At 39.7% G+C, this 18009-nt stretch overlaps 1 protein-coding gene across 2 annotated transcripts in view; it reads left to right on the top strand.

Annotated features, from left to right (window-relative positions):
- The window catches only part of LOC117438307 (terminal nucleotidyltransferase 4B-like), a 53243-nt gene extending 42896 nt beyond the window's left edge, over positions 1-10347 (top strand). For both annotated transcript variants that reach the window (XM_034073856.1, XM_034073855.1), the window contains exons 6-12: positions 1547-1675; positions 2927-3140; positions 3800-3926; positions 4014-4117; positions 5487-5671; positions 6185-6349; positions 7622-10347. In XM_034073856.1, coding sequence (XP_033929747.1) covers positions 1547-1675; positions 2927-3140; positions 3800-3926; positions 4014-4117; positions 5487-5671; positions 6185-6349; positions 7622-7798 — 1101 coding nt within the window. In that variant the 3' untranslated portion in view covers positions 7799-10347. The remainder of the gene's footprint in view (positions 1-1546; positions 1676-2926; positions 3141-3799; positions 3927-4013; positions 4118-5486; positions 5672-6184; positions 6350-7621) is intronic.
- The last annotated feature ends 7662 nt before the right edge of the window (positions 10348-18009 follow it).

The following is an 18009-nucleotide window of genomic DNA, read 5'->3' as shown; positions in this document are numbered from 1 at the left end:
CATGGTGAGAGCAGGCTGTGCCCATAAGGAGGGAGTGGGAGCTGTGAGTGGCAGCCAGGCAGGCACGGGGTGGGGGTGCAGACCCATGGTACTCCAACCTGAGGTGCAGAGCAGGTCTGGTGACAGTAGTCAGGCTCAGCTCACAGGCTGTCCAGCAACTGGAAGACTGTTTCCCAGTGAGGAGGTTGAGGCTGAGGATGCTGTGTCAGTGGTTAATGTCAGGATCAACATCATTGCACAGCAGCATGGCTCAGGCAGACACCAGGGGAACAATGAAGATGAAAGCAGCTCTTGAGAGAGGTGGAGGGATTCCCAACAAGACTTCCCACACTGCACTTTCCCACATGGCTGATTTTTTTCCTAGCAGCCCAAGCCAAGGCTTTGTAGCTGTGCCACACCAGTAGTGGCCTTGAGTGCAGGTGGCTGAGCCTGGTATGGTAGCCAGAGGCGTCACTCAGCCCTGGCACACACTGGTAATGGTGTTCTTGAGGATCCTTCTATGAAACACTTGCAGGGCATTGTCTTGGGTCTTATTTTGTCCCACATAACTGAATTACCTAATGGGGGTGTTGTGCTCATTATTACCCTTGGAAAATGCCTGTTTCTGTTAGTTCAGTTTATTTGGAATTTTGAGGCAGCTCAAGCCTTAATTAAGGGTTTGCAGTTTCCTGAGAAAAATCCCATCTTTGAATTTTGGTATATGCAAATAGTCAACACTCTAGCTTTTAACACTTAAGTTCTTTATAGTTCAAAAAAGTGATCTTGGGATCTTAGGTTAAATAGGGCTCCTGATACACTAAGACTTGTGCATATAAGTTCTTGGAGAAATTCCCAGTTTCCCTTTAATCCTTTGCAATCATAGATACCATGATCCGCATGTCTGAAAGTAAGGAACTTGGCTCTGCCTTGATATTATTGAGCCTCTTTTGCCCCCTGCCCTGTGAAGGGGTGTTCAGAGTGCAGGTGTAGCCCCAGCCTCCACTGCTGCCCAAAAGGTCCATGTTCTCTGCCCGTGCAGTGTATGCTCACTTCTAAGGAAATCCATGCTGACAAACCTATTGAAGGACCAGGTACCGAAACTTGAAAAGTGTTATCTGGGTGTAGTAATATTGAAGAACTGTTTTGAACTCTGGGCATCTGAAGAATTTTCAAGACAGAAGTTTCAGCCCGCCGTGGGATATCATCTTGGTTGCGGCAGGAAGGTTTTGTTACAGACATGGATATCTCCACAGTTCTTCCTTTTCACTTGTATGAGAAAATCAAATGTATTTATGTATTCAAACAAAATAATTCTGATTTTATGAAGTAGTAACTTTTTTTCTATTTTTAATATCTGCCACTGGAGTTGAAGAGGTAAAATACCTGTATTGACCACAGGCAGAGCAGTTAGCTTCTCCCCGGTACTAAAGTAATAAATCTGTGATTCTGTAATTAGAATTATACTTAGCTTTGAGATGTAATATAACAGATCGCTTCAGTGTGCTTTCTTAGTATCAGTTATAGATATGCATTACAGTGTCTTAACACCTTTGCTTTTCTCTTTCAGAAATACCCTGTGTTACCATATCTAGTTTTAGTATTGAAACAGTTCCTGTTGCAGAGGGACCTTAATGAAGTATTTACAGGTGGAATCGGTTCTTATAGTCTGTTTTTAATGGCTGTCAGCTTCCTTCAGGTAAGCTTAATGAAATCTATCGATGCCATTGGTGCAAAAGGACGTTATATTAAGAAAGAATTTGATCAGTCCTTAAATTTAGTCATCTAAGTGCTCCTGTTTGTGGTTTTGCACCCTCTTTTCATTTGAAAACAGACAACATCCCACCTGTCTTCTGTTCTTTTTCCGATACTGGCACTTTCAGTATTAGAGGTGTTTGGAACATCTGTTAGTGTATCAGTACCAGGCACATGTCAGTCATGGTAAAATAACTTGACTATTGTATGATTTATTTGGAACAAGCTAGTTAGGTTACTGTTAGATGCAGCTGTCCTTTATTTTTGTCCTTCCAGGTCTGACACCCTGGATGCGCTTTAATGAATGCAGCGGAATTTTATTATTTTGTCTAGGGTTTTAAGCTGAAATCAAACATGTTTTACGAATTTCTCTTAAACCTAAGAGAACAAAATGCATGAGCTAAATCTATATTGTTGTGTTTGGGGGAGAAAAATATTGTAGAAATATGAAGTAGCCAGGTTTTGGCTTTATCAGCCTCGTTTTTTTCTTGTACTAAATGTTATTGTGTAACTGCGTGTGCATTTGTATGTCTGTACTTTCCAGACTGCAGTTACTTTTAAACCTGAACCTTGAGCTGGAGCTTGGTGTTTGCTGAGCACAAAAGAAATGAAGACAACAGGCATATCTTTTTGAAAGAAACTAAAATCTCAACCTCTTCCAACCCCAATTTTTTCTTATATTGACTAATAGCATCTCCATTTGCTCTGCAGAAAAAGCAGTTAGGTTTTGTATCTGTTTAAATTATAAACTGATTTTGTTCATAATCTCTCAGGTTGCATACTTAAAAGCATAGGGGATCATTTACATAGCTGTGAATGTTAGAAGCCTGTATTTGTATTCCAAACCCAAGTTTGTGAAGTGTGGATATATATTTATGTTGCTTTTATTACCAGAACCCTACCATTAGTGCTGGAAGGTCACTTACTGAACTGAAAGTTCAAATACAGAAACATTAATACTTGACAGCCTTATTTTTAAGAGGTAATTAGTTTATAAGTTTTGATAGCATCTTGTTTTAAAGATTTAAAACTGCTTTATCAAGGGAAATATATTTAGACAAGTTTGCTTTATATATTCTGTTTTATTATTTTTAATTGTATTTAGACATGCTTGCTGTGAAAAAGCAAAGGCACTTAAAGGTACTTGAAACTTGAAGTCTTAAGAAAATGATTTTTTTTTCTCTCCTCTCAATAGCTACATCCCAGGGAAGATGCCTGTATGACCAGTGCCAACTATGGTGTTCTTTTAATAGAGTTTTTTGAATTATATGGACGTCACTTCAATTATCTGAAGACTGGAATCCGAATAAAGGATGGTGGCTCTTACGTTGCCAAAGATGAAGTGCAAAAAAGCATGCTGGACGGCTACAGACCATCAATGCTGTATATTGAAGATCCATTACAGCCAGGTATCCTCATAAACCAACACTTAACATACAAAAATTATGGGAATGCTTAATCTAGAGGAATTAAATAAAATAATAGTAAAATGACCACCAAAAACAAAACAGAAACACCTCATTCATGTCTTTGAACACAAGATGCACTTGGAACACAACAATGTTCTTTAAGACATGTTCCTAGTAAATTACCATGTCAGCCCAGAGTGTGCCTGTGCTGCAGTAAGTGCTACATAAATCTGTAGTGGCTTCATTCTGTACTATTACAGAAGGTTGATTGTTGGCTTCAGTGGGGTGGCTTCTGGAATGGCGAGTTAAGTGCTGCTGAAAGAGTTAACGTATTTCTGATCTAGAAAACTGTTATCCAGGACAGTCCTGTTACATGTGTGATATAAGCAGTGCAGAATTTTATGTTTGCTTATTTTTTGATTCACGTATTGCACTTTTACCTAGAGAATTGCTGTTTTGAACCTCTGTGCATATAAATATCTATATTAAAAAGAAGCTCTTTCAAATATCTATGCTCCAGTAATCCTATTCTACAAGAGGTAACCACAGTGAGTTGGGACATAAGGGCAATTCTTAAAAAATACCACTGTCTCTTGTCTGAAAGGAGATAACCACAGTTTCAATCTTATTTACTTATTTAATCGTATTCTTACTTTAAGGTAATGATGTTGGGAGGAGTTCCTATGGTGCCATGCAAGTGAAACAGGCTTTTGATTATGCCTATGTTGTTTTGAGCCATGCAGTTTCCCCAATAGCTAAATATTACCCTAACAACGAAATGGAAAGGTAAATTTTATGAATCTAAATCTCAGACACAACTTGTTTATATTTTTGCGTGTCTAAAAGTTAATAATTTTTCCCCCTCTTTTACAGTATATTAGGTAGAATAATTAGAGTAACACAAGAGGTGGCTGCATACAGAGACTGGATATCAAAGCGGTGGGGAATGCAAAGTAGGGTGGAGTCTTTGTGTAATGGTAAGTTTTGACTAATCATGGCTGATAGTGGGAATCTTCCTGCATGCTTTGATCAGATTTTGCTGTTGCTTTTACCTCACATAAGGCAATGCATGCATTTTAATATGAATTCACTTTTTTGCTTTTCCTATTGTTCTTATCCAGAAGATGTAGATTTGTATAAGAGTAAAAAGGCCATACCACGTCTATCTTTATTCTACTGCACTAGATGTGGCCAGCATATATTATTTATTTTCATTGCCCATCTTCTGACTTCACCAGCCAGTCGCCAGCCTCTTTTTGTGTAGGTGTATCTGCTGTCTGGAAGTTTTAAAAGTAAAATGAATTCTAACACCTCCAGTTAATTTTAGAATGTTGCCTTCTAGAAGTCTTCTCTTGTTAGGGGTTAAGGAGAGAAGATGACACAACTACCAAGTCTTTAGGCTAGGATGGGATTTTGTTTATTTTTAAAAGCTTTTGTTAGTGATTTCCCTCACTGTCCTTGTAAATTGAATGTGCTCCTGGACCATTTGTGTTTTGTCAGTCTGCAGACCCTTGTGGCACTGCTGTACAACCTGGTCATGGCAGACAACCCCTGTTCAGTCTCACAAGCTCCAGAGTAACACTTGGCTACCTGATGTGATCTATGTATTAACCTCCATATGCAAATACAGCTAGTGAGGCAGCAAGTGTATGCTGTGTAAATCAGAGGTAACTCCTGGGACTCTTATGTAAGATAAAACAGTAATAAAATAACCCTGTATCAGGAAGATAATGGTGGCAGTTACAGTAGTTGTCTTGTAGGTTTATTTTAGATTTAAGTTCTGATGTTTTCCTTTTTATACTTACGGTAGAAGTTAGTGAGATATGAGAGTTCTGTATCTCGTATTTTCAGTGTAGGGTTGCTTCAAACAAGCAACCAGACTTATTTGAAGTTCTTATGACACTTAGCAGCTCCAGTAGAAGAAAAATGGGAGCTGCTGAGTACTGGGCACATAGGAAAGGAATTTAGACCTATCTGAGTGCTCTTGAAGTGTGTCATGGAATAATCTCATTAAGCAGCGCATCTGAACTTTGTTACTACCTTCTTCCATCTCTTATCTCTCTAATTTCCAGCTTGAACTGTTGGTAATGCTTGGTGGTTTCCACAGTGTATGTTAATGGATCTTCTTGGGAAATCACTGCACCCTCTGTGAGTTGTTGGCTTGCTGCAGGCAGTACATACATACAAAACGTGTCTGCATGTATTAAAAGTATGTACATGTGCAGATGTCTCTACATGTCCTGCTGGACATAATAGATATATAATACCTGAGGGGATATATTAAAAAAAAAGCAACATATTTTAGTAGTTACTGTGTGGTGATGCTTCCATTTTGCTTTTTAATAGGTAATGGAGTAACCTTGATAGTAGATACTCAGCAGCTAGACAAATGCAACAATAATCTTGCTGAAGAGGATGAAGCACTATCAAAACCTAGAAATAAAACTTCAGAAATACTTAGTAAACATTCTTCAAATTCTTCATCAGGTCCTTCATCATCATCCTCTACACTGTCCAGCTGTAGTGATGTAGTAAGTACTGGTGGTTTTCTGATTTTTTTTGGTTTTGGGGGGGGTGTTGTTTTGGGGGGGGGATGTTTCTTTTTTTTTTCCTGATCTTAACTTCCACAGAATACATTTTGAAAGCTTGGAATCCTAGTTAGTTATTTCATCCAGAATCCTAACTTGCATAAGATGTTACCTCATGCAATCTCTACACATGTAAGTTGCAGTGTGTTTTTGACACAACACATGTATAAAATGAATGCAGCAGATAGAGTTACATAGCCCTCTTTTTCTCTGGGAAAACTGTGGTTTAAAAAAAAGAAAGCCTTAAAAAATGTTTGGGAATTTTATTTAAAAACTAAAGCTAAATCCCAAAATTGGAATCATGCATCAATATGTTTTTAAATCTATTTTACTCAGTAAGATTGAAAGAATTTTAGTATCTAATAAAATAAACACATTTGAAGTTTTGTCCACTGCTAGCTTTATTGGAAAACTCACTAATAGAAACACTCACTAATACTTTACATTTTCCTGAAGGATTCTGATGGAACACCATGCAAAACCTCTAAACAGTTGAGTTGTCATCAGTCTACCAAAAACAGAGTGGGGTCACAAGAAGTGTCACTGGAATCTTCCCAGTCAAGTGAGAAAACACAAAATAGCCAAACAGCCAATACTTCCAGCAACACGAACAAATCTCAGGTTTGTGAAATGTTTGGAGACAATAACTGTATAGATCATTTGAATATTGCACGTCCTTCATGGAAGAGTAGCTTATTCTGGAAAGGAAACACTGTTTTTGACGTCCCCTTCATCCCACTAAAAAGCTTTGAGCACTGGTTCTCTGTTTAGTTTACACAGAGGACTTTGCAGCAGTGGCTTTCCCAGCCTTAAACTAGATTAAATCGGATTTACTTTATTTTGGGAAACCTAAAGTTGCCAGAAGCATACAGATGTGCTGCACCCATTTCCTTTGTGTAGAAAACATGTCAGTCCAGTTGTGACAGCAGAATTTGAGAACTAAACAGACTTGCCTACACTTAGTGAAAGACAGTAAAATTGTATTTTTCAAACATGACTGGCAGCTGTTAGCTGAATTGTCTTTTGTTAAGGGAGATTAAGGTTGCTTGCTGATATATGAAATTCCCTCTTGTTTCCCCCTAAATACAAATATCTTTATGATGAGACCTACCAGAGCTCATGCATTTAGGGGTTTTCTCATTTTGAGGAATGCCTCTATGACAAATCAGATATCTGGAAATACTATATGCCTCTATATAGAATATACTTTGGATACATGCATTTTAAATTTTTATAATTTTTCAGAATTTAAGACTTCTTTAATATATGGAAAATAGTCTGGAATCTTCTGGAATATTACTCCTGAAAAGTAATGCTGGAGGCTTTCCTCCTACTTGCTGACAGTCTCTCTCTAGCTAGTACTGAGTTTACAAGCTAGGCCTTGGATATACCATGAATGTGTGTTTGTGTTACTACACAGAGCTAATTCTGGTGCTGGAATGTGCAAATGTACAATCTGAGATACTCTACATCTGTAAAAAGATGTGGTATAAAATTAGTCCTGGCCTTAAAAGAATCTTGTTGTAATTTTGCACGGAAGATGAGATTTGATTAGTCTTCATCTGTTGTCTTGGATAGTGGTGGTCTGATTCTGTAAATCATTTTTTTTATCATTGTAAAATGGGAGCAACAGAACAGTTCCATCCATTCCAAAATTCAAAATGCTCTGCTCTTCTTTCTTGACCTGCACGGATTTGGGTCTAGAGATGAACATTTGTTTGCAACCACCAAAGTGTAAGATTTGTGGTAGTGTGCTGGTGTCCTGGCTTCTGTTGCTGTATCAGTTGTTTCAAGTGTAATGCTTTCAGGAGTTAATGTCCTCATTATCCAGAAATAGGGTTGCATAGTTTTTTCCTTTTAGCACTGATTTACCATGTTCTCCTTATTTCACAGCATGGATCTGCATGGTTATTTTGCTCTTCTAACAAAGGCTTCCAAGGTCCAATAAACTCAAGCCACAGTACCTCAGTCACAAACAAACATCAAGGCAGCAAATCACACCATCACTTCTTCCATGGCAAAAAGAGGAAGCACAAGAGGGATGCGGCCCTTTCAGACCTTTGTAGATAGTTGCCTATTTTATGACTGCCTTTCTGTGTGCAATGATCTCATGCTACAGGATAGTTTGATAGTGACTCCTTGGATCTCTTTCAGAGCTTCAGACTGTTATTGATTAGCAACTGCAATTTTTTTTCCCAGCTCACCACAGAACAGATCATGAAGATTGATCACTGCAAAAAATGTTAAAAAAAAGAAAAACATAAAAACAAAAAAGAGGAAAAGGCTGCTCATTTAATAAGTCATATGCTACAACAGGGTCATTTAAGATATAAATGCTTGAATGTAAAATAAATGTATTTCCCATCAGCTCATGCTGACCTGTAGAGGTATTACTCAGTGTGTCTAGGAGTTGGTAACAAACAAACACACAAAATAGGGGAAAAAAAATGCAAAAAGTTGTATTTTGAAGGAAATCCATCCTTTAAAGGTGAAAGTAATTTGTGCATGATTTTCTTATTATTTTTGTATATACTTACCATTTTATTGTGCAGGTATACATAACCATATAGGAAAACTGACATTTGTAATAGTGGATTTGTTAATACTTTTTATATAACATTACTGTTTAAATTGTAAACATAAATCTTTCTCAGGATTAGTTTGGAAAATAATCTGAATTGTTATCTTAACATCCATATAAAGAGACATTACTTGTTATATTGCTCAGAATTTCTTTTCTTGGCATTTAAAACATTTAATAGAACATTTGATCTGCAAAAGCTGTTCCTCTGCAAGAAAGACTTATGGTGGCAAATGAAGTTTTTCATTTGTATAAAGTGTACATGTACTTTGTGAAGACACTGAGTTTGTCATCTTGGAGAAGTAACCTTCACTTTGTTTTCTAGAATGCCGTCATTTGGACGGAGTCTTGGGTGACATGGTTTAGTGTGTGGTATCCCTGCCTATGGCAGTGGGGGGTTGGAACTAGATGATCTTAAGGTCCTTTCCAACCCTAACTATTCTATGATATCAGGCAATGGGGTTTTATAGTTGCATCCTTCTCTTCTGCCCCTTAGTGGTCTCTCCCCAACCCTTTCTCTTTTTTTAAAGAAATACAAAGCCACTTGGGGTAGTGGTGGTGGTATTTGGTTGTTGGTGGTGATTGCTTTATTCTTGTTTGTTTGTTTGTTTAAAAAAAACACAAAGGACAACTAGATTTGTTAGACATTTGCATTCCTGGGCTGCTTTAATCCTGTTCCTTTTTGTGCCTTCTACTCCTCCTTCCAGGTATGGGGCTTTATGTGTTTTGTAATTTTGCTAACTCCTGTAGGAGACAACTGTTGAAACATTAAATTTTACAATTAAAGTATTTTTTCTCACTCCCTTCTGAGGCATTTTTATATTTACACTTAACTATTTAAAAAAAACCCCAAGACTACTTCAAATAATAAAATATATTTTGTACTGCCTTAAAGATCCAAACCTTTCATATCATAGTACTTCTTGTTGAGCTAGTTATCATTTAATTTCAGCTCTGCATTTGTCTGGTTCAGTTGCATTACAAGTCTAGGTTTCAATAACTGATGCCATGAATGTGAATGAAGTGTGTAATTGCCCTCACACACAGGCATAGATAGCTTGGCACAGGAGTTGGGACACTTCAGTAGAGGAAAGTTAAGTGGCATTTGCTTTCACATACTTCTTTAAACAGGAAGGTGTGAACTCAGCATACATGGCTGCATTTAATGCAGCTGTTCTGGAGATGATGCTTTTATAAAAAGTACTATTAGCTTTTAGAAATGTTTTATAATATATATTTACAGAATACTACAGACCAACCTTACCCTTAATGGGCACTAATGAGTGCAGTGATTTTAAAAATAAAATAATGCTAAAATAAGACCAGAACTGATGTCATCACTTAATAAACATTTTCAATGTTTTAGATTGTTTAGATTGTTTTAGATTCTTGTGGATGTGTAGACTTATATTCACTGCTTAGGGAAAAAATATTTATCAATTATATTAATCCAGTATTGTTAGCTGCTATTAGCAAAACTGTTCTAAAACTTAATACTTGCAAACATCTGTATTGCATTTCCCACACTGAAGTGTTTTTAAAATTGTTGAATTGTTGAAAGCAAATGTACTCTTAGGGTGGAGATATTAGTGTTCCAATAAGCATGTAATAATTTTAAGGTGGTGGTAGCGGGAAGATAATCTTGATTCCATTGAGAATCTTAGCTTTGCCTCAGTTTATGGTTTTCATAAATTTAATGGAATTTAGCTTTTCCTGAACTGCTCAAGTTTCTTTTTGGTAAACAGTATCTTTCTAAAAGAAAAAAATATGAAGGAAAAATTGAGGTATTTTACATTGCCTCAAGTGACCAGCATTGTATTAATAAAATACTGTATATCTTGCAAATCTTTATTTAAACAGAACAGTTGAACTGTTCATTTTTCAATCTGAAGTAAAATACTTTCAAGACCTTTTAGTTTGCCTGCTCATTTGTCTTGTACATTTCATCTCTGTATTTGACTCAAGTCTAATTCCTTTTTGAGTTTCAATACTTCTGTGAAGATTTTGTGAATATATGAAAAATAAATGTTTAACTACTGCTGTTTATCACCATTCTTGATTCTTACCCTATTTTTTCCTTCACAGCACTGTATGTGGAAAGAGCGGGCTACCTTTACAGTCTTCCTCCTGGTAGTCTACCAAAGATCATCTGAAATACATAAATAAACTGAAATGTTTATGTATCTTCCATTTGACATTATCTTGATTTGTTAAAGATGTTTATTTTATTTGTTTGTTTGGGGATTTTACTTAAAGAACAGTTCAAAGGGTGTTTATAGTTAAAAGATGTGTATTACTATTTTTTTTAATTGTCAGTCTTCTACCTTGTGGCAGAAAAGAAACTGAAATTGTCATGGTTTAAAACCAAGTCCACACAGCTTGTTCACTCACTCCCCCCCTTGCTCCCCCAACTCCCGGAGAGTTAGGAAGGAGAATCTAAAGAATGTAGCCCCCACGGGTTGAGATAAGAACAGTCCAATAACTAAGGTATAACACAAATCACTGCTGCTACTACCAATAATAACAATAATGATAAAGGAAATAACAAGTGAAGAGAATACAACACCTCACCACCCGCCAACCAATAACTCACCCCACCCTGCCCGACCGAGCACCGACAGATACCTCCTCCAACCCACCCCAGAGCTCCAGCCCTTCCGGGTCTCTCTCGGTTACATCCTGGGCATGACGTGCTATGGTATGGAATACCTCTTTGGCTAGCCTGGGTCAGGTGTCCTGTCTCTCCTTCCTCCCGGCTTCCCCTCCTCCCTGGCAGAGCATGAGGCTCAGAAAGTCCTTGGCCAGACTAAACATTTGAGCAGTAACTCAAAACATGCTTGCTATCAGCACCGTTCCCAGCCCAAAAATCAAAACACAGCACTGCACCAGCTACCAAGGAGAAAAATGACTGCTACTGCTGAACCCAGGACAGAAATGTAAGGAAATCTTCCTGTTTGTAAGACGTGTTGTGATCCTGTTTACTTACCTCCATGTTCTGTGCAGCTTCCTCAGAACTTACACCTCAGGTTTTTTAATGTTTATAATAAACTTGTTTTCCTAGAACTTAAGCTTTAGAAAATAGTAGTCCAATGGCTAGTGGCAACTTTTTATGTACTTTCAACATAGACCTTTCCCATTTTACATTTAGTGTCATCATGAGTGCATCCTAAATACTATGTGAACAACTGGCTGGAAAGCAGTGTCATCTTGAAAATGTATTGCAAATAAAAGCAGCCAGCCCCAAATAAGTGGTAAATGCTCTATCCCTGGCAGTGTTCAAGGCCAGGTTGGACAGAGCCTTGGGTGACATGGTCTAGGGTGAGGTGTCCCTGCCCATGTCAGGGGGTTTGGAACTAGATGATCCTTTCCAACCTGAATCATTCTATGACATCTTGATGGATGTTAAAGCTCATGATAGATGTTAAAACTGAATGTAGACTCCAACTTTATTTCCTGAAGAGGAAAAGCTATAGGATGTTACAAAGTATGTACTTCTTCAAGAAAAGAGTATATTTACCTGTTTAGGGCCTGTAACACAAAAGAACATTTACTTCCTGTTAAAGTGAAAAAAGTAGCCATTATTTATTCTGCCAACTCCTAGAACTTGATTCTTTTGCTTAATGATGCAGAATAATTTTCAAGGAATTAAGTCTACTGTGTCTTCAAACTATTTGTCTTGAAAATGCAGATGTACTCCTATGGGGAGCAGGCAGGTTCATCCCATCAGCTCATCCCAGAAGTTCCAATGAACTTCTCCACTCCTCTTTTTTTTTCTTCCCCCCCCCCCCCCCCCCCCCCCAAGTCGCTCACCCTGCTGTGCACAGCTACAAACACGGGGCCTGCTCAGCAACCGCACTTCTGCATTAACCCTTTCTTGCCCGAAAGTTTAAACTGCTAGCTGTTAAAACTTTTACATGAACCTGACAACAAAAAATACACAGAACACTGTCTGCCCTCATCACACACACACACACACACATATGGGATCCCACAAGCACACTGCACACAACTACAATATTTGAAACACAAAATCCAGGCAATCATTACTCTCTCTACACAGTCCCACATACAGAAAGTGACACAAGGACCCTGTGAAGACTATCAGGAAACCAGCTCCAAGAAGCATCATTGCAGGGCGAGGTTGCAGGCTCAGCCTTAGCGGGCGTCCCCGCAGAGGCTCTGCCTCCATCACATCACATAAAATCCCCAAACATGACCAAAATACACACTCATTCCGACACAGGTGGCCAGCCTATGTTGGAAGAAGTTGCCAGCAATATCTATAAAGGTTTCCAAGGGTTGATAGAAACATGGACATACTTATATTTACCAACTTCTAGTTCATGAGTATCACAGAGAGACTGTATCACAGGAGTTGTATATGGGGTCCCAACTCCACGGTCCACCACAGTCCACCCAATGCCCTTGATAAGAGCATACGAGAAACTTTTCCACTGCGGGTTTTGAACCAGCATATACACCACAGGGAAGCCGTGCAATACATTGGCATCCCCCACCCATCTCACTTCTCCCTCTACAGCTGCCCATTTATCAGGAGGATTTGGGGGATATAAATCAGGCTTCTTTTCTGGATGAATAAGCTCCAGGTCAAAAGCACCATCCAGGTCAGCCTCGGAATTATCAGGTGTCAGAATCTCAGGAGCACCAACAGCAAACTGATGAATGTGCACAGGCTCCTTGTTGGGGTCAATAGGGTCTGAGTTGAAAGGATTGTCTTCATCCCCGTCCTCAGTCTTCACTGCTGCGGCGGCAACCGGCGGAGGTTTGGGGGGGAGAGCAGGGGAGGGGGGCGGTGCGCGCTGGTCTCCATGATCTCCAAATGACTAACAACTTTTCATAGCATCATTTCCTTTCGTGGCTGCATTCCACAGTTTAACTCCTGCCCCATTCCACAAAGAGATCTCAAGTCCGGTAGACTCATCAGTCTCTGGGTAACGCATCTTCAACCATTTCAACATTAACTTTAAGTCTGTCTCTTTAAGGGTTGCTCCCTTCACCTTAAGAAGAACTGAAAACATCCATAAATCAGAGGCTTCTTCCTTAGTAGTTTTCTCCCAAGTCTCAAGATTAAAAACTTTGCAGACTCCCACAATTAACTCCTTCTCCTTACTCCAGAGCAACAATCTTTTTAGCATAGCTTCATCATAGTCTGTCCCTCTCACAGAGAGGATATGTTGGAAGAGCTTCAGCATTACTTCTTCTTCTTTACTTAACTGGTTTCCCAACCTTAAGCTCCCTTCCAACCGTCCGGCTGCTTACCTTATTTGCACTGCGCAGTGTCTTCCGGGTTCACAAGGCTCCGATCCGAGGATTCCCTCCTCTGAGGCTTCTGCCTCCCGATCTTGGTCCAGCCAGATCGATTCCAGCCGATTTCTTCAGGGCGCAGTGATTCACACCCTCTTCCATTTCAATGTGAACTTATAGAGGGTCCCTGTTCGGGCACCATTTGCTGTGGAAAGGACTCAGTCAGAGACCAATATGATCAGACAAAAAGCCATTTATTGCAAAGCATTAACTCCTTATATACTATTGCTTACACACACCTACAGCAATTTGGCATATCATGATTAGATACTTGTCTTGAAGACCCTTAGAGACTAACATAGAATTGGTTAAGCACAGGTGTGAGAACTTGACCTTGAACGCTTGCCAGCAGTCCACAGTTCTCATAAGTCAGTGAATTACAGCTTCTTCTTACCTTGCTTGCTTAAGCTTCCTCGGGCCTCTCATGGCCTTGCTGTATCCCTTCGAGTTATTCAGAGTTCATGTACCAAGTATCCATTCTCCTGTGAGAACACTGTCTCCACGGATTTGGGTTTGTGAAATTCTAGAAATTGGTTCGTAAAAATTGCTAAGAACTCGCTAAGAACAAAGTTTAAGTTGACAAGCAGTTATTCTTTATTGCAGTTCTGGGAAACACGGGAGATATCTCCTTCTAGCATGTTTCAGTCGAACTTCAGACTGGTTATATTGTTGCTTAACATACATGTTCATTAAACATCATACATATTCATTAACCATCTGAGAACCTTTTTACATAATTCCACGCCAATTTCTGCATGCACACAACAACGCGGTAGTGGTCTTTGGGGGTTGTTTGCTTCTTCCAACAATCTTCATCACTTTCTGCAATCTTTGAGGTATGCACAGTAGATAAATGCTTAAACCAGCTTAATTGGTTTGGTAACACTGCAGACATAATCATCCCGTCCTTCTACTTATCAGTTAGCTTACCTGCGTCATATCCTGGACATCTGCTAGTTTCAGACACTCTTTATCTATACATCCTATTTTTATTACAATTATTTTTGCACTAAGGTCATAAGGACCTAAAACTACACCAAATGCAACGATTTACCTTATACAAGGATCCTCATTATGTTCTTTGGCTGTATTCTGAATAGTTTTCCTGAAACATTTACCTCAGTTATTTTCCATTGCTATTGTTACAAAGCCCTTAAACTTACCATTACTTAGAACTGAATTTACTTACTAACAGACGATTATATTTAATTTTGTACTTCCTTGCCTCAAAATTATTCAGAAAAAGTGGAAAAAACTCCAAAATTATTAATAAAGCAGAGGAATTAAATTGCTTTAATTAAACCTTTGTGGACATAATTTAATAAAATCTTATATCACTGATTAAAACCTGGTTAAAATCCTAGTTAACCGTTTTGACTAAGTGACCTTGCTAATCTTTGTGTTTATATAGATTAGGTTGCTGTTAAAATTAAAAAGTTGCTGTAAAAGTACTGGCCAATAAGAGAGTCATACTAAATATTGTAATTGTATTATTGCAAAGCAGCTCTTCAGAACACACAAAGTAGAAATCATAGAATAGTTAGGGTTGGAAAGGACCTTAAGATCATCTAGTTCCAACCCCCCTGCCATTGGCAGGGACACCTCACACTAAACCATGGCACCCAAGGCTTCATCCAACCTGGCCTTGAACACTGCTAGGGATGGAGCATTCACAACCTCCCTGGGCAACCCATTCCAGTACCTCACCACCCTCACAGTAAAGAATTTCTTCCTTATATCAAGTCTAAACCTCTGCTGTTTACGTTTCAACCCATTACCCCTTGTCCTACCACTACAGTCCCTAATGAAGAGTCCCTCCCCAGCATCCCTGTAGGCCCCCTTCAAAAACTGGAAGGCTGCTATGAGGTCTCCATGCAGCCTTCTCTTTTCCAGGCTGAACAGCCCCAACTTTCTCAGCCTGTCTCCATATGGGAGGTGCTCCAGTCCCCTGATCATCCTTGTGGCCTCCTCTGCACTTGTTCCAACGGTTCCATGTCCTTTTTATGTTGAGGACACCAGAACTGCACACAGTACTCCAAGTGAGGTCTCACAAGAGCAGAGTAGAGGGGAAGGATCACCTCCTTCGACCTGCTGGTCACGCTCCTCTTGATGCAGCCCAGGATACGGTTGCTTTCTGGGCTGCAAGCACACACTGAAGCCAGCTCATGTTCAGTTTCTCATTGACCAACACCCCCAAGTCCTTCTCCACAGGGCTGCTCTGAACCTCTTCTCTGCCCAGCCTGTAGCTGTGCTTGGGATTGCCCCGACCCAGGTGTAGGACCTTGGCATGTAACTTGGCATGGTTAAACTTCATGTGGTTGGCATCAGCCCACCTCACAAGTGTGTCAAGGTCCCTCTGGATGGCATTCCTTCTCTCCAGGGTATCAACAGAACCACACAGCTTGGTGTCATCGGCAAACTTGCTGAGGGCACACTCAATCCCACTGCCCATGTCAGTGACAAAGATGTTGAACAAGATCAGTCCCAACACCGATCCCTGAGGGACACCACTCGTTGCTGTTTTCCAACTGGACATTGAGCCGTTGACCACAACTCTTTGCGTGTGGCCAGCCAGCCAGTTCTTTATCCACGAAGTGCAAACTACGTCATCTTAGTTGCCATGAGCTTTTTAAGCCAAATTAGAAGCTGAGGTTAAAGACATTTGGTCAAATTTTTGCAACTCTTCTGAGGATGCCTGAGGATACAAAAATATAAAAGATTACAGATTTTAAGTGATACGTTTCAATTTCTTCTGTCTGCAGATTGCACTGTTTAAAAAATGTCTGGATTTAGTAAGCCAAGGTCTTTTGCAACTCTCTGATTGAGCTGTAAGAAGAGATTCCTGCTTTTTGTTCTTCTAGGGAGTGCTCTCAGTCATCTTTTCCTTGCTATAAAAATGTTATAGGCTCCAGTTTATCTAATAAAAATTGATGGCTGAGCTGGATACTGAAGTCTAATAGCTCTAATCTAGTGCTGGGTTCCCCTGCTGATCATGTAAGCTTGTAATTTACTGCAATGCTCACAACCTAACAGATGGTGTAAGATGGTGCAAGAATGACAGACATTCTCCTTAAGAGAACTTGACTGATGACAGAGAACAGATTAGTTTGGTAATTTGCTGGGACAATGGGGCTGACAGTCATGAACAAGAAGGAACAGAAACCAAGCAGCTGGGATCACTTGCTAGAGAAGGGGGAATTGACAAACAATGGCAAGAGGGAAAAAGTCCCTCAGTCTTTGGAGACGGTTCTTGGCAGCTGTGAAAAAAGGTTCCCATACAAGGATGATGTTATGTGTCGCTCAGACAAGTGGATTACTTTAGACAAAGGCATCCAGTCCCTGAGGGAATCAGCTATCGTAGAGATGATCTATCACATTGAAACAAGGGGAACACAAAATGGAATAGATAAAGCTTTAGAATTAGTTTTAAGCAATGTTAAGTTCAATGGCTTTGTAACAGTAGCAATGGATAATTACTGAGGTGCATAATACATAGAAAAAATAGAGTACAGATAGAGAACATACTGGCACAAGATAAATCGTTATAGTTGATGTGGTCTTAAGAGAAACAGTCTAGAAGAAGAGGACGCAGGGATAAGGAGTATCTGGGAACGGCAGGGGTCCAGGATGGACTACAGTTAAAGTAACTGAGAAGTAGGAGGATAGGAAGATTATTATGTCTCTGGTGCTAAGGAACCACTGAAGCTGGTAGGAGCATCTACTGTGCGTGCTTCAAAGGCTGCCAGGATTGATGGAGATTGTTGGAAGAAGTGAACGGCCCTCAGAGACCACCACGACAACTCTGTACACATGCGGGGAACTTCCTGGAAAATGATGTAATCCATACGTAGCCTCATGAATATGTATGTATGCCCAGGGACTATAGAAGGATGGCTTGTGTAACAATGTGGGGACACACGTTCGGAGGAGCTCTCCCCCGTGTCTCCGGTGCAGCAAGAAACAATACCTGCTTGTCAGCTTGAAAACTTTGTTAGACAGTTTGTTCCTGCAGTTGTCTCCGAATCAACATCAAGCTGAATAATGTGGATGTACCCATAGATCCAGATGAAGTTAAATGTGCATGACCCATGTGGTGGAAATTTACACAGAATACACAATCATCTTATGCCCATTCATTGGCAACAATAACCTGGAATGACATAGTACCACTAACAGTGGATGAAATGGTTCATAAACTCCAAATGTTAGAAGACAATCTCGCCCCTTCCATCATCTCAGCAGTGGAAAAACTGTCCCAGGATCTCAAACAATTGAGGGATGATTGTTGCCTTCGAAAGGCGTGACGCCCTGGTTCAGGAACAGCGCGACAGCCCCCCCTTGGGCCGCTCGGTCCAAATGCTCACAGACACCAATG

The sequence above is a fragment of the Melopsittacus undulatus genome (genome assembly GCF_012275295.1).
Source record: "Melopsittacus undulatus isolate bMelUnd1 chromosome W unlocalized genomic scaffold, bMelUnd1.mat.Z SUPER_W_unloc_7, whole genome shotgun sequence".
Taxonomy (NCBI): domain Eukaryota; kingdom Metazoa; phylum Chordata; class Aves; order Psittaciformes; family Psittaculidae; genus Melopsittacus; species Melopsittacus undulatus.
The sequence above is the reverse complement of the archived record's forward strand: the minus strand, read 5'-3'. Positions and strand labels throughout refer to the sequence as shown.